Source organism: Gordionus sp. m RMFG-2023, chromosome 3, assembly GCF_954871325.1.
Source record: "Gordionus sp. m RMFG-2023 chromosome 3, tfGorSpeb1-WG-v2, whole genome shotgun sequence".
Classification (NCBI taxonomy): domain Eukaryota; kingdom Metazoa; phylum Nematomorpha; class Gordioida; order Chordodea; family Parachordodidae; genus Gordionus; species Gordionus sp. m RMFG-2023.
Window position 1 is genome coordinate 37,974,166 of NC_088777.1, and position 27,991 is coordinate 38,002,156.

Consider the following 27,991-nt stretch of genomic DNA (forward strand, 5'->3'; position numbering starts at 1 on the left):
ATTTACATATCATATAACATAATATACTAAATGGCTTATATATAGATATGAAGATAAATATAAAAAAATTATAAATCGTAATTGGAGTCGATCAATATTTACGGATTTTTAATAATTGACAAATGAAACATAAACTTGAGATAATATCATGTAACTCTATCTAATATCATTTTTGATTATAAAGTAATCAAAATATAAAAAATCTTAGAAATAGAATGCTCAAATAATCTAATTGACAACTTTTCACAACCAAAAATTAAAGCTTGTAAACGGGATGCTGAACTTCTTCAAAATTAATAGGCCTCGAATGATCCCTGCTTTTACTATCCATGAAATCTTTGTTTGACTGAAATGTTCTGATATCGATAGGATCGGATTTAAAATTGATCACTGTAGGCACCTGGGATAAATTCTTGTTATCTGATTAAAAATTTTTTAAATCATGAAGTAATGATAAGAAATATAGTAAAAGTGATATACAAATAAGCAGTTCTTAATTTATATTACTACCTACCGTGAAATTATTAATAGTCTAAAATAGAAGTCTGCATTAACTGGCCCAGTACCTTACCAACCTGAAATTAGTTTATTCGGGCCGTGACCGGTAAAAAATTTACGGGCCGTGACGGGCGAAAAAATTTATTTGGCTGAATTATTTGATGAATGTGATATTTGATGTGCAGTGTTTTTAATTTAACCACTTCCCAATATTATAAATTGTTGTTTATTTTGGGGTTCAACTACATATATTTAGGTTCAGGCATTGTATTTAAAAAAATCGAATCAGACAACTGTAGTAAAAAAATTGAAAACAGGCCGGCCGTGTAATAATTTGGACGAAATTTACTCCCAACCAGGTCGGCCTAAAAAAAATTTCTTTTGGAATAAGAGATGCAAGGATAAGTTGATTAAACATTATTAATCTAGGTTAACGAAAAAAAATAAGTTTTTATAAAAATGAACTAGCCATCAATTAGAATAATATTTCGTGATTATAATTTAGGAAAACAATAAATTAAAATAAAATTTAAAAAAAAACCAAACTAATTAACTAAAAATTTAATAATAGCTGCGTTATAACATAGTTATAAAATTTTTATTTTGAATCTTTTATAAATTGAATGACAAAGAATTGGTTACACTTACAAGACAAAATGTTTGGAAAAATGCTGATATAGGTATAGGTTTTTAGAGTCTAATCTGATCCGATATAAAGTAAATATATCAGCCGATCACTAATATCTGCCTATCCGATTTTAAATATCAATTATGGACACAATGTTCTGAGAATCTAATAAACAAAAATAGAATGATAAAATTAACATATCATATAGCTTTTTTAGTCAAATTGTGTCCTTTTGCAAATACCATAATATTTTTTCCAAATCAAGTGCCTTTTTAAATCTAAGTTCGATTAAAAACGTCATTTTGTTAAAAAGTATTTTCCATAACAAATCGACCAAAATAACGTAATTTCAGATGACCATTTTTTAAATAGATTATTGACATGAAGGTTAAATAGATTTTATATTTTTTACAAATAGAAATTTTACTGCTCTAGCTCAAATACATCTCTAGTTATGGTTCTTCAAAGTTCGATGAGAGCCTTAACGTATATCAAATTACTCCAAATATATTTGGTGTAAAGTAACAAATTAAATATCAATTTGTAGCACTCAAAATTCTCCTTCAGGAAATGCAAAAATTATTTTGAAAAGTGCCACATTTAAAAGGATGAAACTCGAAAAATGTATATTGCCAATATACTAACATAAAGTAAAAATATTAATTGATAAAATAAAAATTTATACTTTATTTAGATTTTTATAATTTTAGGAATAAAAAAATCAATTATAAAGGACATTTGAAATGATGAAACTCATCAAATATGTCCATTAACAACATATTTAAATATTATAGTAAAAATATTAATGGGGAAAATAAAAATTTATACTTTATTTAGATTATTATAATTTTAGGAATAAAAAAATCAATTATAAAGGACATTTGAAATGATGAAACTCATCAAATATGTCCATTAACAACATATTTAAATATTAAAGTAAAAATGTTAATGGGGAAAATAAAAATTTAAATTTTATTTAGTTTTTTTAAAATAATTTTAGTAATAAATAAATCAATGAGAGAGTTTAGTTATTTAATAAAGATAATTATAATGTATTTTTTGAATCAAAATATGCATTATGTATTATAAATAACCGTTAATATTTCTATAAAATTATTATGTAAACTAGAAAATTTATACGCTTTTTATACCCAAATAAAAATAAAATATATTTTAATTATTTTTTATAGATAGCGCCCTATATAATTAATTTTTTTATTCCTAAAATTATGCAAACTAAATAAAATTTTAATTCTTATTTTCTCCGTTTGAATATATTGATAGTAAGCATATTTTATGAGTTTCAATCGTTTCAAATGCCCTTTATAATTGATTTTTTATTCTTAAAATAGTAAAAAACTATATAAAATTTAAATTTTTATTTTCTCCATTAATATTTTTACTTATATATGTAAATATATTGGTAATAAACATATTTCATGGATTTCATCGTTTTAAATGGGAACTTTTCAAAATAATTTTATTTTACCGAAAATAGACACTGAAATTTTTTTTAACCCTTCAATACTATGGTGGGGTATATGAAACCCTTGGCATGCTAAAAATGATATTACATAATAATGGTTTATGATCTGGATTCTTCAGTAGCTTCATCAAATATATCTTAGAATCTATATTCCAAATTTCATATATTTTGGTTGAGTAGTTTTTAAGATATAAGCATTTTGTGACTGATTGTGGTTTGTGAGACCCCACCAGAATAAATTATAATTTTTTAAGAAATTTTTTTTAAAAAATTTATAAAATTATAAATATATACTAGTATATTATAAAATTTTTAAAATAAAATATAAATCTTATATTTTGAATGAGATATATGAAAAATAAAACATAAGGATTTTCTCTGGTGGAGTTATTTTATTTTTATTTTTCACCAGCTGACTCATTTCTCAAATTCATTTATAATGACGTTTGCAGATTCTAAAGTTAAATATATAATTATTTAAGATGTAATATCATTTTATTTGAGGTGATTATGACAATATAATTAATAGTGAGGATGAAGATTTTATATATGATAGTGATCATGATACACAATCTGAATTAGATGAAGAAATGTTAGTTGAAGACAATAAACTTAATTATATTTATGTAAATATGAAATCGTTTATCATAATATCTAAAAAAATAAGTTTACTAGATGGAAAAAGGATCTTCCTAATCAAAGAATAAGAACTCATCAACAAAATTTAATTATTCAACTGCCAGGAGTAAAAGAATAAGGGAAAGAAGCTGACACTCCAGAAAAATGTTTTGACTTGTTCATAACACCAAAAATGATTAAAGAGATTATCATACCAAGGAAAAAATTAATATTATATGTAATAACTATACTGACCAATATGAAAGTTCTACTAAAGAAGTTGATGTAACACAATTCAAGACATTATTGGGAAATCTTTATTAAGCTGAAAATGAAAATAAAAAAAACAAAATATTTTTTTTCAAATATGTAAAATATATTTATGTTTAAACACATTAATGTTTTATGTAATAAATGTTTTGCATGTCAAATTTAACATATTTCAATATTCTATATTTTTTTTATGTTTGAATGTATTAGTGTAATTTTTTTTATATTGAAGAATAAAGATCCTTATTATGAATTATCATGATTATATGATAGATAAGTTATTTTTTTAATTTATTATTTAAAATTTAAAAAAAAGTAAGCTTTTTTTAATAATTTTGACACAAATTATAATTATCCTCATCATCTTTAATCTAAGCTTAAGAAATAAAAATAAATAAATATTTTAACAAGTTTAAGGTTAGTTCTATCTTATATCCAAATATTAAATAAAAATAATGAATATAACTGGAGATATATACATTTGAAATTGGGGTCTATTAAACCCCACCAGGGAACTAACGTCATTTTTACACCAGAGTTTTGAAGGATTAAAATAATTTTTGCATTTTATTAAGGAGATATTTTAGAGCTACAAAATGATATATATTTTGTTACCTTTAGACTAAAAATATTTTGAGTATTTCGAGATTCGTTAAAAGAGGAAAAGACTCTCATCGAACTTTGAAGGCCCATAACTCGGGATTTATTTAAAAGGAATTAAAATTTAGATTTGTATAAAATATCAAATCATTTAACCTTCATACCAAGTTTCATCCATTAAAATAATCGTCCAAATCATTGTCGATTTGTCATGGAATTTCCTATATGTGACTAAAAAAGCTATATAAAGCAAATGGGGTATTAAAATTTAAGAAAAATAATTTCCTGGTTCAATACTAATATTATATCATATTTTATTCGCCATTTTAATATAATGGATCGAAAGGCCAATTATGATATCGGCTGATAACTGATTTTATTAAAAATACGAATGATTTGGTCGAATCGATATCAAAAAATAGGTATATCCATTTGAATTAACCTATCAATTTTACCAATTAATGACCAGTCAGACAGAGGAGCAACGGATCTCAGTGCCCTCCCCCCGCAAAAATTACATGGAAATTTTTTTAAACTTAGAAAATTCATATAAAATAACTTTATTGTATGAAAATATTTGCATAAAGTCAAGATAATACTCTAGAAAATAAATACTAAAAAAATATATGATTAATTTAGGAATTTTTTTGTGCAAATTAATTATTAATCATGTTATTTTAAAAAAAACTATGAAAAAAAATTGACTACTAGAAAAAAATTGAAAATATAACAAGTTAATATAGTGAATGGAATAAAATATTACAAAAATATTTTTTACAAAATAATAAGATTTATCTGGCATTTTTTTATTTAAATAAAGTAATAAAATTTTTATATTTTGCAATCTTCTAATTTAAAAAAAATGCCGCGGGTGGTGTCTCTGTTACGCCTCTGTAGTCAGGTATTTATAAACAGAATATTAAAATTTTGATGTATACAATAACGATTGAATCGTTTTACCTAAATAAACCTCCAAGCATTTTAGCCAGTGGAAAATGTCAGCTTGAGTAATTTCTTTGCCGACACGATTTTTGACATAGCGATAATTATCATTATTACCATGGTCTTCATCTGCAATATCGACTAGATTATCATTATTCAGATTATTTTCATAGACATCTAGATTATCTTTGTCAAAATAAAAATCGTTATGGACAAATTTTTTGGTGTTCGAAATGTTTAACTGGCTAGCTTTATAAGAATTCGATTCGATGTTTTCCAAACTTTTTGTTTTTTTTGTCGCTCCCCCAAAAAAGTTCCAGTCTTCGGGAGTGATATCGGATCTAAATATAACCGTGGCGAATATTTTAGCTCCGTCTGGCATAATTTCGTGAACGTTAGTTAATGGATAAGAGTCAACGGGAATTCCAGGTTTTTCGAAATACATTGGCCAATCGGATACGTCTTATAAAAATAAAAGAAATTAAAAAATAAAGAAAATTTCGAGAGAAAGATAAGAAAGAATGAAACATCTACATGAAATATTTAAAAAATCTATATATCGACCAGTCTAGTCAGAATCACAAGGGAGGGATAATTGAAATAATATTAATTACCATCATAATCCCTAGAATCCAGTCTATCTATTCCTTCTCTTTTAGCCATTTCTTTTTGAGTTAGATTTGATTTCAACGTAAAATATTTTATGGGTCGACCCTGTACCCAAGTTACATCGGGACCCTCTACAGTTAATATCGAGGGTTTATTGTCCTTGAAATAGAAATTTTATTTTATTACATATTTTATAAAACCTTATTTACTTTATTCTGATGAAATTTTTTTTTGTATTAAAAATATATAGTATATTTATTAACTTTTTTTTAAATTATAAAAATTCATAGTAGTGTGATATTTTCACGCTTAAAAAATCTTAGCGAGACTGTATTCTCAGTACAAATATAATGCTAACTTTAGAATGCACGCGAAGATTGACCAAATTATTTTCCTGGTTAATAAATTATATTTATAGTGTTGGCACTGCTTTTATTTGAAAAAGGCCTTGTAACATATTAAAATTTGAGTTTTTTATTGATATTATAGTAAAGAAAAAGATGCAAATGTATTTTTTAAAATTAATAACATAGACTCGAGAGGAATGAAAACCAAGCTGATATTTATTTCTTCCAGTTATGAGATCAGATAGTGAGAGACAATGTGGGTACGGGGTAAATATTATACATTTATATTTCAAATCTTAACTTTTTCCCCAAATTCTTGTACAAGTTGATTTAGTAAGGCTTTTTGTTCCGGAGTCTGCCCCACAATAAATGTCCATTGAGATTTGTCCAACAAATCAGCATATTTGTCATATGATTCCAAGAGCGTTTCACGAAAAACGAAAGGGTCTTTTATATTACGCTTATGAGAAATAACAAATATTTTATTATTATAATTTTATATTAATACAACTGCTCATATAGATAAAAATTATTCGTTAACTTTTTGAAAAATAAAGAGTAATGGCATTCATCATGTTTCTTTTTTGAGGTTAAATTATTTTCTTTTTAAATCGGGCTAGTATTCATTATTTCTTATTTTATTTTTCAATATATATTATCTTTTATTATATTCATAAACAATTTAAATTAATTTCCTAGAATATATGTAATGTTAAAAAATCAGTGGTGCAAAACGATGATAATTAATAAACAATTAATTAATGATGTCACTATATAATACATCTAATTCTTTAAGTTCCTTAAATTTAGCCTTCAAACATTTGTTATCATCTCGTTTTATGAGGTAAGAAGTGTGGTGTCTTGAATCGGCTCTCATGATTCCATTTTCGTGGTTTATCATTATTTTAGTATAACTACCTTCATTATTAGCATCGTAGATAAAAGGTTTATTGGATTCATCGGAGTCTTTCTCAGTATCGAATTCTGAACCTAAATATTTTTAAGGATATTTAAAGCGTAACGAGTTTATACAATTGGGAGCAAAAAAATGTTAAAAAAATAGATAAGTTATTATTTATATTATAAAAAAATTTATTATTCTAAAACATGGTTAGTTTTAACTCTCATATTATTTATTTGCAATTGTATTAACAGCGGTTAAAATGAATGAACAGGTTAATTATATAACCAGTACAATAATACGCATAGTATTACAGTTATAGTTTGCGTAATAATATGTAGGCTAAAGCCATGCTAAAGCATTCTAATGAGAATGTTAAAAAAATAGAAAGGCAAAAATCGAGTTTCAAAATATATTTTCCGAAAATTTGGATATCTCGGCGTTTGCATATTAAACTTTTTTATGCACTGCTTACTAGTTGATATAGTTCCGAATAATATAAAATATATTTTAAACTCGAGATCTGCAAATCACCCGGCCCGAACATGGCTCGAGGTCGGGCCTAATATTCTTAAAAAAAATTTGTTCTGGGCTTAAATTTTAAAATATATGAATCCATTGTCAAATAAATTGATATATTTTAAAATTCTTGCAAGAAACAAAGCGCTAATATTTTCTAATTATATAATATTTTTTATATAAAAAAAAATTAAATTTTTTTATATTTAAATAAATTCAGGCAGGGCGAACAAATAATTTTTATTTCGGGTTAGGCTTTTCGAGACAAATAAAAAAATTCGTTTGGGATCGGGCAGGGAAGGACAAATTTTTAAAAAAAATTCTGACCAGGCCGGGCTAGAAAAATTAGGGCCAAGATAACTATTTAAAACTATTCTATATATGTTTTTTATAATGGCTACCAAGTGCTCAATTACTCTAACGCTTCAGCGCTATGGCAAGGTCATGGAAGGAAAGCCTAGAAAAATAATTAATCAATAAACAACCCCTTAATTCAGAAATACCACTATTTTAGGGGGTGAACATTATTCATTAATTTTAATATTAAATCGAGTCGAATCAAAATACTTAAACGTGGTTATAAAAACATATCTTCCAGAGATTTGTATTGGGGCCCAGGTCAATTTTTTCCCAGTGATGTGCTACCGATCAAGCCTGGTCCCACTTATAATACGGTCAAGGTCGAATCCCCCAAATTTAAAAAAAATTAATTTTAGATGGAAATTATAAGCCCTCAAGGAAAATAAAATATTGTGGTTTTATTACGAAAATACACCAGAATGTACATCTTAAAATCAATGTCCAAAAAAAGTGCTTACGAATTTGTAGGGCTCATGCTTTCGATCAATTTAATAAATCAAACATTATATTTCCTAATCTCGGGCGTTTATTTGAGTGAGAATTTTCAGTAACTAGCCTTAATGTGAAATTAATAAGATTTAATTTCGACAAGTTATTGCCTCTATATAGATAACCAAATAATCTCTTTTTTTCAAAACCAAACTCACTAACATTTGAGATAAAAAAAAATTTAAAAAAATATTGTCGTTTTTTATACATCGTAAAATAAGACACATTAATATACAAAATATATTCCTTCTTTATAACTCATCTATTAAAATATACGAGAACCATAAATAGCGAGTATAATGGAAACAACTCACTTTTTTTAGCTAATATCTTCAAATCCAATTACAAATTCTGATGGAGGTTTACTCCATAAAATTTTATATTAATACAATAAATAAGGCTAGAACTTTAAAAAAAAAAGATACTCGATTTTACTATCTTTTAGAATCATTAGTATCAGTTTAATGATGATGCTTTTTTAAATAAAATTTTACTTTGGGAACGAATATAATCTACTTAAATATCTGAAACCAAGATTGCAAGTATTAATCTATCTGTAGGTGGGTCGAAGGAGTGGTATTATTATTTTTCTAAATAAAGGTCAATGTACTAGCAAATTTTAATCTAAATTGCTTTATTTACCTAAACTATGATTGATGTTGGCTAAGATTTGGGACAATTACGTGAACTGCAATTTCATAATAACCTTTAAAAAAACACGGCGTTCACAATTTACCTCCCCCCTACTCAAATTCATGATCCATTTTTTCAAATAGAAACATTACACTACATAGGTAAACATTAATTCAAGAAATTTTTGATTATTATAGTCTTCTTTTATAGATGTCAATATATAATTTTATTTTCTTATAAGATCTATCGTATTTCCAATGTTAAAGCGAACACATATAAATTTTCATAATTAATATTATAAACTATTATTATAATACTTTCAATCAAGTTAGAGGAATTAGGATAAGTAGGAATATTGTGCGAAGGATAAAACGTATGAATTTCTAGGTCCATATCCACGTCTTGGTACATCCTGTATAATGCTAATTGAGAGCATGTCATTGTTAAACGTCCCTTTGTGGGAGAAAGGAGATTTATAAATTTTTTAATGATATTTTATGCAACTTTCATCATTTACAATTATTTCTTAAAGTCTCATTGATGCAGAATTAAAAATAGTGTTTAATTATAGAACACAAATCCCGTTAAAATTAAAATGCTATAAGTAGAACCCCTTCAAACATGGCAAGCTTTACATAGCCTTCCTTGATGAAATACTTTTTTTTTACTAAAACATAATCAATTATTTATTTAAAAAACAGTAAAACTATTTTTAATTATTTGTGTACACATTTGCGAAGACATTTTATAACCGTATAGACAAAAATGAATTGCATTCTTACAAATAAATAAAAAGAAAATAAATTATTATTAATTTGTTGAACTCACTAAATTGTCAACCTTTCCATAGGCAGAAGGGGGTATCAAATCTTCTAGAGGTTGTGTGATGCCTAAAAAAGGATTTATATTTTTGAACTTGTTCTTCCAATACATTATTCTCCTGAATTTCCTCAACACGTGAGTCCACTCTCCGAACCTATCTTTAAGTATATTAAAAAGTTCTTCGTCAGGCGCTACTCCTTTAAAAACAATACATTTTTTTAAAAAAAAGAATAATTATTATTTTCATTCTCTTCCTAGTCATATTAAGTGCTCCGTCCCATCCTTTTTAGCTGTGATTAAATGCCATAAAGTTATCGACAAGTGTTTAGTTTCTTCACCCAGCTCCGTCCTGGAAAACGGTCAATTCTCGTCCAGTCCTGGACAAAGATCTTAAGACAGTATTCTTTGCATTCATTTTGATCCTTTCTTTTCATCATTTTTTGTAATCTTATATTAAATGGATATTAGTATTTATCTTCAAATTATTGAAATGGGTGTAGATTAATTTAGATAAATCTTTTGATGACGATCAAGAGTCTCTTTAACATTTAAAAAACAAAATTATCTAAAGGAAAACAAAAAAAAATTTTCTTCAAATATTGCATATAATTTTTTTTTCCTTTTTATAAAATCAATTTATGTATCGTCGACTTAATTATTATAATTGTTCAATATCCATTTTTCAAAATTTTTCAGGAGAGAATTTTTAAAAAAATATTTTTTGTATTTTAATAGGAAATAACACTATAACAATGTAAATAGATTATTATTCTAAATAATATTTTTGTTGATTTGGAGGAATACACCACACCGAAAAATTGATTTATTGATAAAATTAAGTTTGCAAAAATGTGGATATAGAACACTATAATACTCAGCAGACGATATATAATTTTTCTTATGAATTGTGCATCATGATTCAAGTTATAAACTCTAAACCTGTCATAATTCATAATTTAGCACTTACGGGAAAACTATTATTCAGACCTGAGTCGCGAATCATGATGCGTATCTCTAATTTTTCATACAAAATATGGCTGTTAATTTGTTCGATGTAATCAAGGACACCCGGTAAAATGTAAGTATGTGATCCATAATAAAATGACAAATTATATAAATGCGCGATATTTTTACACATACGAATCCATGAGAGGTTGTTGGCAAATAAAAATCATCAATAGTTTACCGTTTAAAGAGATTTGCTTTTACCATTTAATTTAACCTGCCTATTTGACGGGTCAAAAAAGACAAGAATTAAGATCTTAACTAAATATCCTTATGCTGGTGAATCTCAATGTATATATATAAAATCATCTGTTACTGTAGGCATATCTTATGTACCATTCTGAAGAAAATTGGAAATGACAATTTAATCAACTATCGCCCAAAAAATTTAAATGTCCAAAAGAGCCAGATTTAAAGGTATTGAATCATTATGAGTGCATATATAATCTTCAATTCCATTTGATCTATAACGATCCCAAAGGAATGATGGATTTAATGAAAAATAATCTTTGAAAGTATTAAATACGACTACATTAAATGTTCTTAAAAAATCAAAACTTGTAGGCTCAGGAATATAAGAAAGATGAAGGATAAATTTCTCGTATAATTTCGGATATACTGAGTACTTTCTTTATAAATTAATTCTCCTGCTTACCGTTTTTTCACAAGAATTTTCAGAGATGTCAGTATAAAGATGCCTAGAATCAGAATCGTCGAGAATCCTGGAACCAGGCTATGTTTAGTTAAGGATTTTCTTGACCCAGTTTAATAAAGGCGGTTAATAAAGGGGCAGACGAATCCTAATTAATTGATAGTGAAAGAAAGTGCATTTGACTAACATCATATACATGGATATGGATTCACATGCTCAAACGTATCACCCATTTAGGTTCGGCTCAGGTTAAGGAATTAAATTTTATAAAGGTAATAAAGGTTCATATATTAATAATAATTTTTTATAAAGGATACCCATATAAAGCATTATAAATTATTTTATGATAAATATATAAGAATAAGGAACTTAAAACACTATTTAAAGCTAAACCAATTTTTTTTTCAATTATCTGTCATGATAAAATATATTTTAATCTTTAGAATATTCTTTCAATTTATATCTGTAAAGCTAGGGCATACATGGCTATTATTGCCAATAGACTGCGGGTTGCTCTAATTTTCTTCTTTCACAAAATGCAAATATTTAATAAAGATTGAAAATCATCTTCATGGTCTGGATAATTATTTTCATTATATCATCACATCATATCTCAATTACATGTCAAGTTTGTAAAATATTTTCTAGTCCTGTTATTTTGTCATCTGACAATAATATTTGATATCAGTGATCAAGATAAGAAAAACACAGAATGCATCATATTTTGTTAGCGTAAATTAATAAAATATATTTTAAAAAAATAATACATAAAGAGAAATATGCTAAAAACTAAAAAGATACCACAAACGCGATATGTTTGTCAAAAATATATCCCTTAAGTATTATATCTACTTATTGGGGGTCTTCGAGTGCTTTAGCATTGGTACATTAATCAATATTTATAAAATAAAAAACCTATATGAACCTGTTTATAGAGTTATAACGATTTAAAAAGGTACGGCCAGCTCCTTTAAATTTTTCCCAAAAAGGTTCGATTCATTAAAAATTTTTAAATTATATAGGTTCAGTTTACGAGGTTAGGTTCGACACTCTTAATATTACAGAATGATTAAAAACAGGTTTAATTAGAAGGATGGATGATGTTATTATATCTTTCGTATGGGTAGCTGTCTACCTTTAAAATTCTTGTACTTTTTAAACAAAGATCTTTTCTTATATAATTTAATTATAAATGGTAGTGTTGTTAATTGACTAAATTTAGTCGACTAACAGAGGACTAACTAATAGTTTTAGTCGAACAATTCGACTAAAAACTTTAGCGACTAAATTAGTTGACTAAAACGACTAATTAGTAGACCAAAACGACTAATTAGTCGACTAAAAACAGAGAAGATAAACAAAAAGAAGTAAAGTGAGAACTTGTCCTTAAAATAACTATATGAGTTATATATAAGTTATTTTTAATATATTTTTTTTGGAATTTCTTTTTCTTTGAAGGAACAGGTTAAAATTTTAAATTGTTATTTTTGAACTTTTTTAAAATTATTTTAAAGCAAGGTATAAATATATATTGTAAACATGTTATATTAAAATTTCAGTGAAGATGTACCATAGAAAAGTGACAATTGTCATAATCGTCATTTATAGGTTTTTTTGAACTTTTTTGAAGCAAATAGGTAAAAATATATACTGTAAACATGTTAAAATAAAATTTAAGTGAAGATGTACCATAGAAAAGTGGCAATTCTCATAATCGTCATTTTTAAGTTTTTTTGAAATTTTTTGAAGCAAATGGATAAAAATATATATTGTAAACATGTTATATTTAAATTTCAGTGAAGATGTACCATAGAAAAGTGACAATTGTCATAATCGTCATTTTTAAGTTTTTTTGGAATTATTTGAAGCATATGGGTAAAAATATATTAAACATGTTATATTTAAATTTCAGTGAAGATGTACCATAGAAAAGTGACAATTGTCATAATCGTCATTTTTAAGTTTTTTTGGAATTATTTGAAGCATATGGGTAAAAATATATTAAACATGTTATATTTAAATTTCAGTGAAGATGTACCATAGAAAAGTGACAATTGTCATAATCGTCATTTTTAAGTTTTTTTGGAATTTTTTGAAGCATATGGGTAAAAATATAAATTGTAAACATGTTATATTTAAATTTCAGTGAAGATGTACCATAGAAAAGTGACAATTGTCATAATCGTCATTTTTAAGTTTTTTGGAATTTTTGAAGCATATGGGTAAAAATATATATTGTAAACATGTTATATTTAAATTTCAGTGAAGATGTACCATAGAAAAGTGACAATTGTCATAATCGTCATTTTTAAGTTTTTTTGGAATTTTTTGAAGCATATGGGTAAAAATATATATTGTAAACATGTTATATTAAAATTTCAGTGAAGATGTACCATAGAAAAGTGACAATTGTCATAATCGTCATTTTTAAGTTTTTTTGAAATTTTTTGAAGCAAATAGGTAAAAATATATATTGTAAACATGTTAAAATAAAATTTAAGCGAAGATGTACCATAGAAAAGTGACAATTGTCATAATCGTCATTTTTAAGTTTTTTGAAATTTTGAAGCAAATAGGTAAAAATATATACTGTAAACATGATAAATTAAAATTTCAGTGAAGATGTACCATAGAAAAGTGACAATTGTCATAATCATTATTTTTTAAACTTTTTGAAGTAACAGAGTAAAATAAATTGTAAACATGTTAATTTAAAATTTAAATGAGGATGTGACATATGACAATTAATATAATCGTTAATTTTAAGATCTTTAAAATAATTGTTGAAACAAGCTGGGTTTTAGCCTACGCCCTTCCATCTAATTTTAAAAGTGCTGACCGATTTAAAAATTTAAACTTTTATTAGTTATTTAAAATTTATTAGGTAAACATTAAAAAATATATGCTTCATTTTAACATTTTTAATACTAAAGTACCGATTACTGTTTTGGATATTATTGTTGAGAGAAGGTAATTAGATTAAAAATACTTTTTGGATTTTTTTGCATATAACTAACATCGACGTGGATAAAAATTTAATTTTACACTTTTTCCCAAAAGCAAAGAAAATTCAATTATAAATGAAGTCAAGATTATATCACACAAAAGAAGGGTGTAAATTACAATTTATTTAAATTTATCAATATAAATATATTTAACTATCAATTGATTTTTTAAACTTATAAATGTTTAAAATAAATAAAATATCTTTGAAAACCTAGAAAATAAATTATACAAAAATATCTTTTTCAATATTGATATTTGAGGTTCAAAATCAAACCTAGATAAGAGTGATTATCATCGATCATCGGAATCTTCTAATTCATTTTTTTTATTCTTAATCCGGTATCTGATTCCACGTGAAAATTGATATACGACTTAATTCAATAAATAACCATACCATACCTTAATTTTAGAAAAATAATTTTCCAATTATTATGTTTTTAAAATCAAAAAATAAAATTTAATTTAAAAAATAGTATATTCTGAAATTTTCATATATTTTTCCTTATTTTTATAAGTTGTTTTGTTTATTTATTTGCCTAAATTGAATAATTCATCTTTGAGATTTTTTTTCTTATTTTAAATAATTTTAGCGCCTATCTGGCACCATTAATTTTTTGTATATTTATTAATTTAATATTATTATTATTATTAAATAGCCAATATCTCCCCCGACTCTCTCTCTCTCCCATTATTATTTTAAATTTTTATTTGTATATTCTTTTCAAAATTTTTTTGCTAAATTCTGTAATGTCTTTTTCAAACTCAAATTCTCAAGAGGTAAAATAATTTTTTTATAAATAAATTAAGGAACCAAATGTTTTATAATAAAAAGACCTTATCTAGATACTTGGAGGTAGAGAAGAATAGTCTTATAATTAGTTCTCAACAGGAAGAGAATGATGTAATATTTTTATTATATATAATTTATATTAGTATACCCATTAGCGTTGTTATTACAATGTAGAAGAAAATAGACAGGAAATCATAAGCAATGAAGAAATCTATATTCGCGAGTTTGACCCAGATTCAGATGTAATATTTATATTTCGATAGTTTAAAATTTTAAAAATATCAAATGTAATTAGTTGCAGTTATATTTCAAAAACTAGTTACATAATAAGTTACTTTATACATCATTCATAAACGCATATATTTAAATAAAAATTTGGATATAATAATTATAATCAATTATTTGAAAAAAATATACAATTTATTTATATAAAAAAAATAATTAAACCGAAAAAAATATCGGACCCTAAATCTCCGGGTATACAGGCCAGGACGTATTTTAATTTCTTTAAAATATACTTAGGCAGGGCCTGAAATTTTTTTAAAAAAAATACTTGTGCCAGGCAGTATACTTTAAAGCCAAATATTTGAAATAGCCATTATTAGCTATAAAAATCAAAAATAAATATGATATATTTTAAAAATGTCCGGACCAGACCTGATAGTAGGTAATTAATTTAGTAGTTTATTCAAAAATAATTAAGTCTTTGTCGTTTTCATAATTATGTTCTATGATTTTATTTAGCAAAATTAAAAAAAAAACATTAATAAAATTATTTTAGCATATCCTTTATCCTTAATATTCTTTACATAACATGACCCTTTTTAAGAAACCCCTTTTTTTTATAAATAAATATTCTCTTCGCATAATTATATCCAATTTTAAACTCGTGAATATACCCTTTAGAACCAACTCATTATTTTATTATTTTCTCCTTCGCGTCTGATTTGTTATTTCAACCCATTAGTATTCACCTCATTCCTTTTTTTGTGGCTATATCCAATGTATATTTTAAAAAAATCTCTCCCCCTCTAAAGCTTTATTTAAAAATATTTTTTTAGTTTTTCTAGCGCTTGCTACTTCCCTTTTTATTTATATTCAACGCTTTATTATTTCGCAATTTTATTCTACGCTTTCGTCGCTACATTATTTTTGAACACTTTAATTAAAATAAATTATTAATTAAACAAATCAAAAATTCCAACAATATATTTTTTAAAACTAAATTACATTTAAAACAATTGATCACAGATGATCCAAAAAAGGCTATATCAATCAAAATTTATCGATCCAAATGTATATTTATACATGGGTCATTAAGCCCCGCCGACAAAACCATTTCTCTTCTTTTAATTATACATTAATACCTAGAATATAGATAGAGTATTATAATTTTAATAAATAATATTAAAATAAAAAAAAATATATTAAAAATAAAATTAATTATTGAAATATATTATTTAGATTATAGAGAGAAATGTTATGCAAGCTTAAGATTTTGATCATAGGTGGCACAATGGGTTGAACATCTAAAACAAAATTTCGAGGCTTACATAATCTGGATAAAATATTGAGTTAGCCATGTTTAAAAATTGACTTAAAATGAGCTATTTAACAATACTATCATTTTGTATAATAACAATGAACCAATTTTAAAAGATAAAATATATTTTTTATTATATAAATAATATATAGATAGAGCCTATAACTAGCCAAGATGCTAGTACAAGTGACTTATCACAAATTTCTGATATATCTACATCAAGTAATTTAAATATTTCGAATATATAAAATGACTCCGACGAAATCTCGTCGGAAATGTATATACTGCAATACACATTATAGTTAAAATACAGCCACAAGTACATATTTTTAAAATTTAATATACAATTATAATATATATTTTTAGCAAATTTAAAACGACATATTTCTATATCCCATTCTCATCTAAGAATAGAAAATAAAATAAATTAATTCTTTAGTAAGAATAAGGAAATTACTTCCCCATGAAAATATGCAATTAAACAAATTGATTATAAGATATATAATAAAAAATAACATCTCATTTAATAAAATAGAATCTCCATTTTTCCGAAATATTTTCTCATTTATATTTAAAAATGAGAAGATTTGGTGCAGACAAACTGCTGCCTGCTATGTAAAAGATTTATATAATAAATCTAAAAATAAAATTATTTAAGACCTTAAACAGGTAAATAGTAAAATCAGCCTGACAACTGACTTATGGACAGGAATAAATTCCTTCTCATATTTATCAATAACAATACATTATATTGATAATGATTGGAAATTTGTTAATCTCCTACTTGATTTAATTGAATTACCTCACCCACATACGGGGACAGAAATATCAGAATCTATCCAAGCTTCTCTCGAATCATTTAAAATTCATGATAAAGTTATGGCGGTTACTCATGATAATGCTAAAAACATGTTAGCAGCATCGCGTATATTGAGTGAAACTTATACAGAGTTATATGGTTCATCTTTGTATAACCATAGGTGTCTTGCTCACATAATAAATATTATTGTGGGTGAGGGAATGATTGTTTTAAATGATAAATTAGAAAAAATAAATAAATTTGTCAAAAAATTGCACACATCACCAAAATATATGAAAGAATTTTTAGACATAACTGGAGGTATACGCATACCACTTGATGTCGTAACTAGATGGAATTCTAAATTTTTGATGATATCCTCTATTAACAAAGTAATTATGTTTACTTATATTTTTTTTTATAGAATTTAGATGCAGTCAATAAATTGGGGAAAAAAGGGAGCCACCAAGATGGTCAATTATTTATAAATAATGAAAAATCAATTTTTTTAAAAGATGTAGAGGATTTTTTAAAACCCTTTTACAAGATTACTTTAGAAGCTTCGTCAGCTACAAATACAACCATTGGCTCATCTGTATTGTTCATAAACTGCATTGAAAATATTTTAAATCATTATATTACTGGTGATACCGTATTGAAAAATACAGCGGAGGTAATGTTAACAAAATGTCAAAAATATTAAACATATGACATCAATTTCCAATTTTATATCAAGTATATTGGATCCTAAAACAAAGCAGAAATTTTTACCTAAATTTATAAATAAATTGGAATTTTTTCATCAATTTAAAACTTTATATACGAAATATAACAACACATCAAAGTCATCAGCCTCTGAAAATGATATCTTGGAAATTGAGGCATTACCATTTTCTGTAAGCATGCATAACATTCTAAGAAAGTAAATATATGATTACATACATATATATATATTTATTATTTAGGGGTGAGTTACAAAATGAACCATTGACCGACGAAATATCGCTTTATTTAAGAGAAGATGTAGCAAGTCCAATAACAAATGTATTAGAATGGTGGTCGAATAATAAAAATTCATATCCTAATTTATCTTTAATGGCTAAAGATTTCTTAGCTCAACAAACCACTAGTGTTGCTAGCGAAAGAATCTGTAGTAAGGCAGTGGAATGTATAACTAAAAAGAGAAATAAAATGTCGTCAACAACACTCAAACATTGCATATCTCTAAATTGTTGGGAAGTTGATATTGAATAAAAATTTATTTTTTAAATATGTATATGGCAGTATTATAATGTAACTTATTAATTATATAATAATGGTTTACATAAAAAAGCGCAAATATTCTTTATATTGTTTTTCAATATATAAAATTTAAATATTCGTATATTAATAAAATACCATAAATTCATGTGTTAATTTTTGTTATTGAACTCGTCATTACCAGATAAGTCCAATTTTTTAAAATATTCTTGAATCAAAAATAAATTTTTAAATGAGAATTATCAGCTTATAAATTAATTTACTAAAATATTTTTAATATTCATTATCATCTTTATTAAAAAAACACTGAAAAGTTTTTAAAGGAGATTTATCAGCCACTTAATTAATTTTTCGTAACTTTAGTAAAGGTGATAGACAATAACCTTGAAGCAATATTTATTCATTGATTGTCCGAAAAATAGATGAAATGTTATAATATAAGGCATTTTCAATCATGGAGAAAGAATGTGAAATGAAATTGTAAATAATTTTCATATGTTTTTCGTCTTGCCTTTCTTTCTTTCTCTGGCTCATATGAAATTTAAATATGCCTATTCTTTAAATTTTTTAAGTATCTAATAAAAAAATGAATCAGTTTCATCGATACAACACCACTAGAAAAATCTCATTATATAGAAAGGATAAAAGAATTTACGATTGAAATTAATTATGATCAAAATATTTATGGTATTATAAAATAATATTTATTAATATTAATTATAGTTATTATGCAAAAATAATAAGGAATTCATATTTTGTGGGCTCAAAGATGTTCCCATTTGTTAATACCTTTCTCTCTGTAATAGAATTGCCAATATTTTTCTAATTTTAATTGTAATTACATGATTTTTGTTTCCACAAAAGTAGGAAATCGGTATACCTTTTACTAATGAGATTTTATATAAATAAATTTTTATTTAAAGAGAAATTAGGCTAAATTTAAATTTATTGTATAATGATTCATTTCTAAATTATATTAATCAATCTCCTTTAAAATTTAAATGTTTTGTTATATAATTAAATAGTGTACTCTCCTCAGTCCTCTCCTCACTATAAACCTCACCTACCCTTATATTGTGAAATTAATATTGATAAACTAAAAAAAATTTAAAATAATAAGAGAGAGAGAGTCGGGGGAGATTTTGGTTATTTAATATTATTAAATTAATATTTAAATACAAAAAATTAATGGTGCCAGATAGGCGCTAAAATTATTTAAAATAAGAAATAAAATCTCAAAATGTGATGAATTATTCAATTTAGGCAAATAAATAAACAAAACAACTTATAAAAATAAGGAAAAATATATGAAAATTTCAGAATATACTATTTTTTAAATTAAATTTTATTTTTAAAACATAATAATTGGAAAATCATTTTTCTAAAATTAAGGTATGGTATGGTTATTTATTGAATTAATTCATATATCAATTTTCACGTGGAACTAGATACCGGATTAAGAATAAAAAAAATTAATTATAAGTTGCAATAATCAGATAATTCCGATGATCGATCATAATCACTCTTATCTAGTTTGATTTTGAACCTCATATATCAATATTGAAAAAAGATATTTTTGTATAATTTATTTTCTAGGTTTTCAAAGATGTTTTATTAATTTTAAACATTTATAAGTTTAAAAAAAATCAATTGATAATTAAAAAATATTTATCATATTGATTCCTTTAAATAAATTGTAATTTACACCCTTCTTTTGTGTGATATAATCTTGACTTCATTTATAATTGAATTTTCTTTGCTTTTGGGAAAAAGTGTAAAATTAAATTTTAATCCACGTCGATGTTAGTTACATACAAAAAAAATCCAAAAAGTATTTTTAATCTAATTACCTTCTCTCAACATTAATATCCAAAACAGTAATCGGTACTTTAGTATTAAAAATGAAGCATATATTTTTTAATGTTTACCTAATAAATTTTAAATAACTAATAAGAGTTTAAATTTTTAAATCGGTCCGTTAGCACTTTTAAAATTAGATGAAAGGGCGTAAGCTAAATCCTAGCTCGTTTCAGCAATGATTCTAAAGATCTTAAAATTAACGATTATATTAATTGTCATATGTCACATCCTCATTTAAATTTCAAATTATGTTTACAATTTATTTTACTCTGTTACTTCAAAAAAGTTTAAAAAATAATGATTATGACAATTGTCACTTTTCTATGGTACATCTTCACTGAAATTTTAATTTATCATGTTTACAGTATATATTTTTACCTATTTGCTTCAAAATTTCAAAAAAACTTAAAAATGACGATTATGACAATTGTCACTTTTCTATGGTACATCTTCGCTTAAATTTTATTTTAACATGTTTACAGTATATATTTTTACCTATTTGCTTCAAAAATTCGAAAAAACTTAAAAATGACGATTGTGACAAATGTCACTTTTTAAGGTAGATATTCACTGAAATTTTATTTTAACATGTTTACAGTATATATTTTTACCTATTCATATAATGAGTCATAACTCCTAGACCCATGTTCATAGCAATCTAAGATTTTGTACAAATATAAAGCAATGTGATATCTATCTACAGAAAAAAAATATGTAAAAAAATACCTTTTTTTCTACGGCCATTTCCGGTTTTAAATGTCCATTTTTTGATATTATTCAGATTTCTATTATATTTATTTTTATGTCATATTAAAGATCTATTATTAAGCTACATAATAAAATTTAAATTATTTTTCTAGCATAAGTATTTCTCGAGATATTTGAAAATAAATGATGAGAATTTTGTAAAAAATGTACCATTTTTCCGCCCTTTAAACGCCCATATTTCAGCGGATAAGCGGTATTGGGAGGTAAAATTTTATTTTTTTTTTAGTTATAGTATATACTACCGTGCAAAATTTAAAAAAAAAATGAAGAGGGTAGGGTTGAAAATTGACTTTTTTGTCGATTTGATATGGAATTCACCATATATTTTTATCCATTTGCTTCAAAAAATTTCAAAAAAACCTATAAATGACGATTATGACAATTGTCACTTTTCTATGGTATATCTTCACTGAAATTTAAATAAAACATGTTTACAATATATATTTTTACCTATTTGCTTCAAAAAATTTCAAAAAAACTTAAAAATGACGATTATGACAATTGTCACTTTTCTATGGTACATCTTCACTGAAATTTAAATATAACATTTTTACAATATATTTTTACCCATTTGCTTCAAAAAATTTCAAAAAAACCTATAAATGACGTTATTGTCACTTTTCTATGGTATATCTTCGCTTAAATTTTATTTTAACATGTTTACAATATATATTTTTACCTATTTGCTTCAAAAAATTTCAAAAAAACTTAAAAATGACGATTATGACAATTGTCACTTTTCTATGGTGCATCTTCGCTTAAATTTTATTTTAACATGTTTACAATATATATTTTTACCCATTTGTTTCAAAAAACCTATAAATGACGATTATGACAATTGTCACTTTCTATAGTACATCTTCACTGAAATTTAAATATAACATGTTTACAATATATATTTTTACCCATGTGCTTCAAAAAATTTCAAAAAAACTTAAAAATGACGATTATGACAATTGTCACTTTTCTATGGTATATCTTCACTGAAATTTAAATAAAACATGTTTACAATATATATTTTTACCCATTTGCTTCAGAAAATTTCAAAAAAACTTAAAAATGACGATTATGACAATTGTCACTTTTCTATGGTACATCTTCACTGAAATTTTGATTCAACATGTTTACAATATATATTTATACCTTGCTTTAAAATAATTTAAAAAAAGTTCAAAAATAACAATTTATAATTTTTACCTGTTCCTTCAAAGAAAAATAAATTCAAAAAATATTAAAAATAACTTATATATAACTCATATAGTTATTTTAATGACAAATTCTCACTTTACTTCTTTTTGTTTATCTTCTCTGATTAGTCGACTAAATTAGTCGTTTTTAGTCGACTAATTAGTCGTTTTAGTCGACTTAGTCTACTAATTAGTCTTTTTTATTCTACTAATTAGTCGTTTTAGTCGAAAGTTTTTAGTCGATTTCCTCGACTACGACTATTAGTCTTAGTAGGAAGAAATTAACTAATTAACAACACTAATAAATGGGCTAGAAATTAATAGATGCTTATCACTTGAGTTTTAGCGCAAACCCTAGAATTTAAAATGGAATATCTGGTGATTCGAAATATTGAATCTAGTGGCTTATACCAGATAAAAAAAATATTATTATATCACTTCCCAACATCATTAGGATTTTTCAATCTAATCTAATCATCAATCCAAATTATGAATATTGTCATAGTTTTTGGTATAAGTTACAAATTAATTATCGATTTATAACAATAAATTTCATGAATGACAATTATATTTGACAAACTCAACACTCACATAATGTTGTGGTTTTTAGAAAAACCTGATTTAAAATAAGAAACAAGGTATTTAGTAGAATTTTTCAATATACTGGTATTTTATTTTAATTTTAATTAAAATAATATAAGGTAGAACATTTTACATTTGAAATAGAGAGAAGGAAATATAATATATATAATAAATGTTTAATGATCTACCATGGTGTTCCATAAAATCGAGAACCGTAATAGCACATGTTTGTTGTTTGGGATAATGAAAGAATTCAACCTTAAATGAGGTGATTAAAAGTTTTATAATAATATAATCAAAGACCAACAGGTCGACGTACCCAGATCTGGAACAGTAAAATAGTATGATTATAAAAACGGAGCCAGGCTTAAAAAAATAATTAAATAAAATCACAAGCTTAGTCTTAGTTTGAAACTATTTTTTGTTAAAACTTGGGCCAGGTTAGGCCAATTTAAAATAAATTAATTAAAGCTTTATCAATTTACATGTTGTAAAAATCCCATAATGTAACAATAAACATTTATTTGTGCTTCTATTACTTTCAATTCAATTTCGTTATAAGGCAATTTAAAATTACGAAATAATATTAATCCAAGCCAAGCCGGGCTAAAAGATAAGAAAGGGCCGGGTATTTAATACAGTAAACATTCAATACCTGAATATATTTCTAGGAAAAAATATTTCAAATTTAATAATGGCGTTGATGGTTCGATTCTTGGAGGGACTCCTTTTCACCAATTCAAACTAAATATTTATATGCTAAAAGGTTAGAATATATGAGATATGGGCCAGGGCATGCATGATCTAATGGGACCCTTTAAAAGGGTTTTAAAAAATTAGATAATGACCCAAACTGTAAATATCATCACAATTTAATTCGCATTTAAATCCAACTGATTTTTATTTCCAGATTGCCAGAAAATAATTCTAAATTTTAAAAATCCAGCCAGGCTAAAAATGACAAAATTTTATTTACTGACCTAAAAATTAAACCTACTCTTTAATTCGATGGCATGTTGTATTCTTTTTTACTTTCTATATATTTTATCTATATTATGAATGATTATATAAGCTTAAAAGAAGAAGAAATGATGAAATTACTTGAAATGTATTTTCAGGTACCATAATTTTGACTGGGAAGACACTCAATAAGGCTTTGTAAGCCCCAAGATTTTTATGAACATTGCATGGTTTCATTTTTCCCAGAATATCATAGATGAATTCGACTGCACCCCTTCCATGCTTTCCCTGAGCTATAAACACATTTATGGCATCTATGTATATATGTAAAAAAAATAATATATTAATATTTTTATGAGTAGATCATAAGGCACTTATATTAACAAAGAAAAGTTCTACAATGTTTAAGAGATCCTTGGATATTATTTTAGAGTACACATTACTAAAAAAAGTGTTTCTCAATTTTAATATGGTACTTCCATTTTATGCTAAGAGATAATTTTCATTTGCATAACATAGGACTGTGCCGATATTCAATATCTGATAGGGATCAATATTTTCATTGTTTTTGCTTATATATCATTGTATAATATTTTTATTTTATACATAATTTCATAATACTAATAAATTCATAAAAGGTCTAAAATTCAATTTATTTATAAAGTTTAAAAATAATTGAATTATTTTAAGAGATAGGATAGAGTAGCTATAACTATTACTGCAAAATCTTGGTTAATCACTGCCCATATTTTAAATAAGATGCTTAACATTTGGGGGAAATAAACAAAAAAACAAAATATACTTGAACATTCATGATAATGCACCAAATATTGCTTTGACCATGAGAAATAGAAATTTCAACATTTTGATAAATTTTAAATGAGATTAATTCAAAGATAGGTATGGTAAATAAAAATTAATCTAAATATCAAAAACTTTAAAATTTCCCCTATAGTTTCCCCAATTTTCATAATATGTTTTTGATTAAATAATCACAATTATTTTCATATTTTACTAAAATATTTTTTTTATGTTTGATAAATTATAATTGTGTTTTATTTTTGTATGTATATGTTTATTCTCAATCATTTTTGATATTATAATAATAGATCAACTCAAGTAATGTTCACCTGATGGAAAATTTTTAATTAGCAGAAATGCATTTAAAGTAAAAAAAAATTTTAATCACCAGAAATATATTTAAAATTAAAACATTAATTGAGCTAAGAATAAGGAGGAGAATTAAAGGTGAGAGATGATGGGATAGGTTTTGTGGTTAATTAAAAGTTTGAGATATGAATTAGGTAGGGTAAATTCGTTTTTTTTTAATAACAGAGTTGACAGGAATGTCAATTTCCTTGGGTTAAACTTAAATTTCTTAATTTTTATTATAAAATTTTACAAAATAATATTTGTCTTAATTAATTATTATTATTCTGTCTCATTTGAGATTTAGATATTATTTTACAAAATTCTTGTCAAAATTAAATATCTATAAAAAAGTATATTTGTAATTAATGTAGATGAAATTTAAATATAATATAAGAAATTTTATGATAGTGTATTATATGAAATCAAAGTAAGGTAAATATTGAATTTACAACAGCTGTCTGTGCCAAATTGTTTATTTTCCATAACTCATGTGTGTAATGGAAGAAACTATTTCAATCTTTAAAACCTGTATTTAAAATATCTTCAAAATATTTATCTACTAAAAATTTGTCAAACAATGAATATGAAAAGATTAAAATTATAGTAATTGAAGGATTAGCCCTCATTTGTTATGGGTATACATAATAGGGGAATGCATTGTAAATTTCATTATAGTAACTCCAAGCACTATATTCTATAAATCAATTGAAATAGGGATCTATACATAATAGGGGAATGCATTGTAAATTTCATTATAGTAACTCCAAGCACTATATTCTATAAATCAATTGAAATAGGGATCAATAGGCATACAGGTGGGTGAATATATATATCCAATTTTATTAAAATATATGAAGTAATAAGAAATACAAATACAAATATTAACACCAAAATAATGGATTATTCACTTAATATCAAGAAAGCATTGACACTTGATAAATTTCTAAATAATGAATGCATCGTGTGTGCAACTCATGTACTTAATTTGCCCTTATGGGATATGATATGACAAATAAAATACTGCCATTTCAAATTTAAGTAGCAAAGGTCATATTGTTGTATTATTGTGTTACAAAAAAATGCATTATTCTAATTATGATAATATTCAAAAGTTATTATTTAGATCCCAGTCTATGTAAAGAGATGAAAACAAGTGATAATTGTAGATTTTTTATACTTTAAGTGTTTAACAATTGGAGTTATTCACTTTTCGTTTTTCACAATAATTTCTACAATTTTTTCTATTTCTTATTTTATTTCTTTTAATTTTTCCTTTTATGTTAATTTATAATTGATTAATTTATATATAACTTAATAAAGAAATTAGAATTTGTATTATATTTATTTTATTTTTAGGTACAAAATCTTGTTTCTATAATAACTATTATAAAATCCAACAAGATTGTTATCAACATTTATGGAAAAAGAAGTATTTAGAGATAAAAATAAAATTGCTTCATTAAAATTGCCTAGCCCAATTTGCTGGGCAAGTATAGTTTAATGATTAATAGTCTGATAAAAATAAAAATATATTGGAGGAAATGGCAATACTTTATATTTTTGCACATAATTTAATTTCTCAAAATAGTATAAAAAATTGATAAGAGCAGGAAAATAATTTTTATAACAAAGAAATCTCCAGTTTATGGGTAAGCAACTTCTAGAAATGGCAAATTGATAGTCTCATATTTACAAGGACAGATCTGGAATCATTTTTATCATTAAACAAAGATAATTAATAATCAAGATATCTTGTTAATATTAACTAAGAAATTTGTAATTAATTTAGTTGAGCTATAATTTTTTATTTTTTAAGGAAAATATGTTTAAAAACAATATATAAGATTTCCTAAACATGGAAAACAATATTAACCAGTAAAATATTTTTTAAAAGAAAATTTCCTGGTTTTTCTAGTTGTTTTCTTTAATTATAGTTTCCCAAGAAATTGATATACCTAAGATCCATACAGTCCTAATTTGCAGACACATTATTACTCCCTTTTCTCTATAATTTTTTTATAGTTTTAAATACCTAGGCATATTCATAACATTTAAATAAATTTTTTTTTATATTTTAAATATTTTCAGAAAATTTAAGTTTAAATATTTCAAACATGCTAAAACATTTTAGGTAATCTGAACAAAATTCAAAAATATGTTTGGAATCCCATTTTTTGAAAGTAATATATTATATAGTCATTTGTCCATCACTATTTACCACATATACTTTAATAAAAAAAGGTTGAATTAAAAACTGAGATTCTTATATAGTGAATCTTGTTTATAACATTATAATCGAAGACTATAAAATCGCAATATTAACTTATATAAAAACTAAACCAAAGTAATTTTTCCTAGGGTCATCATTCTTTTGTTCTTTAAATATTAAAATTCGATTTTTAACAGAAGAATCCTCTTGCCTACCGTACTTATCGGCATCTAGTTGTTTCGAACATAATTGTTTAGATAGGATGTTCTTTTTAAATATAATTATATTTAAAAATTAGTTGTATTATTACTTTATTAGCGAAAAGATTGTTAAATTTTGTTAAAAACATATGAAATGTTAGCAATGGCGTGGCGCCATGGCCAAATGCCTATGCAAAGCTCCAATTTTTAAAATACAGGGTAAGGAAAAAATATAATAATAGCCTGGAATGTAAAATATAGGGTAAGGAAAAAATATAATATAATAATACCCTGGA

The 27,991-nt window shown here is 24.6% G+C and overlaps 1 protein-coding gene across 1 annotated transcript; it reads right to left on the bottom strand.

Annotated features, from left to right (window-relative positions):
• Positions 1-40: 40 nt before the first annotated feature.
• Positions 41-27,932, bottom strand: LOC135925822 (uncharacterized). Its single transcript, XM_065461321.1, has 11 exons — positions 27,806-27,932; positions 27,627-27,762; positions 24,276-24,448; positions 23,363-23,432; positions 9,729-9,919; positions 9,218-9,353; positions 6,780-6,988; positions 6,300-6,458; positions 5,657-5,810; positions 5,061-5,504; positions 41-420 (listed from the first exon to the last, which is right to left on the bottom strand). The coding sequence occupies exons 1-11, from the start codon at positions 27,842-27,844 to the stop codon at positions 257-259; spliced, it is 1,875 nt and encodes a 624-aa protein (XP_065317393.1). The 5' UTR covers positions 27,845-27,932; the 3' UTR covers positions 41-256.
• Positions 27,933-27,991: the final 59 nt, after the last annotated feature.

Excerpts from the sequence above, each read along its gene's own strand:
- LOC135925822 (XM_065461321.1), bottom strand. The coding sequence starts at position 27,844 with ATGTTTTTAACAAAATTTAACAATCTTTTCGCTAATAAA. Across the intron at positions 23,433-24,275 it reads TACCTGAAAATACATTTCAA|GTTGAATTCTTTCATTATCC; the intron begins GTAATTTCATCA and ends ACCTCATTTAAG. Across the intron at positions 5,505-5,656 it reads GGATTCTAGGGATTATGATG|ACGTATCCGATTGGCCAATG; the intron begins GTAATTAATATT and ends TATTTTTATAAG.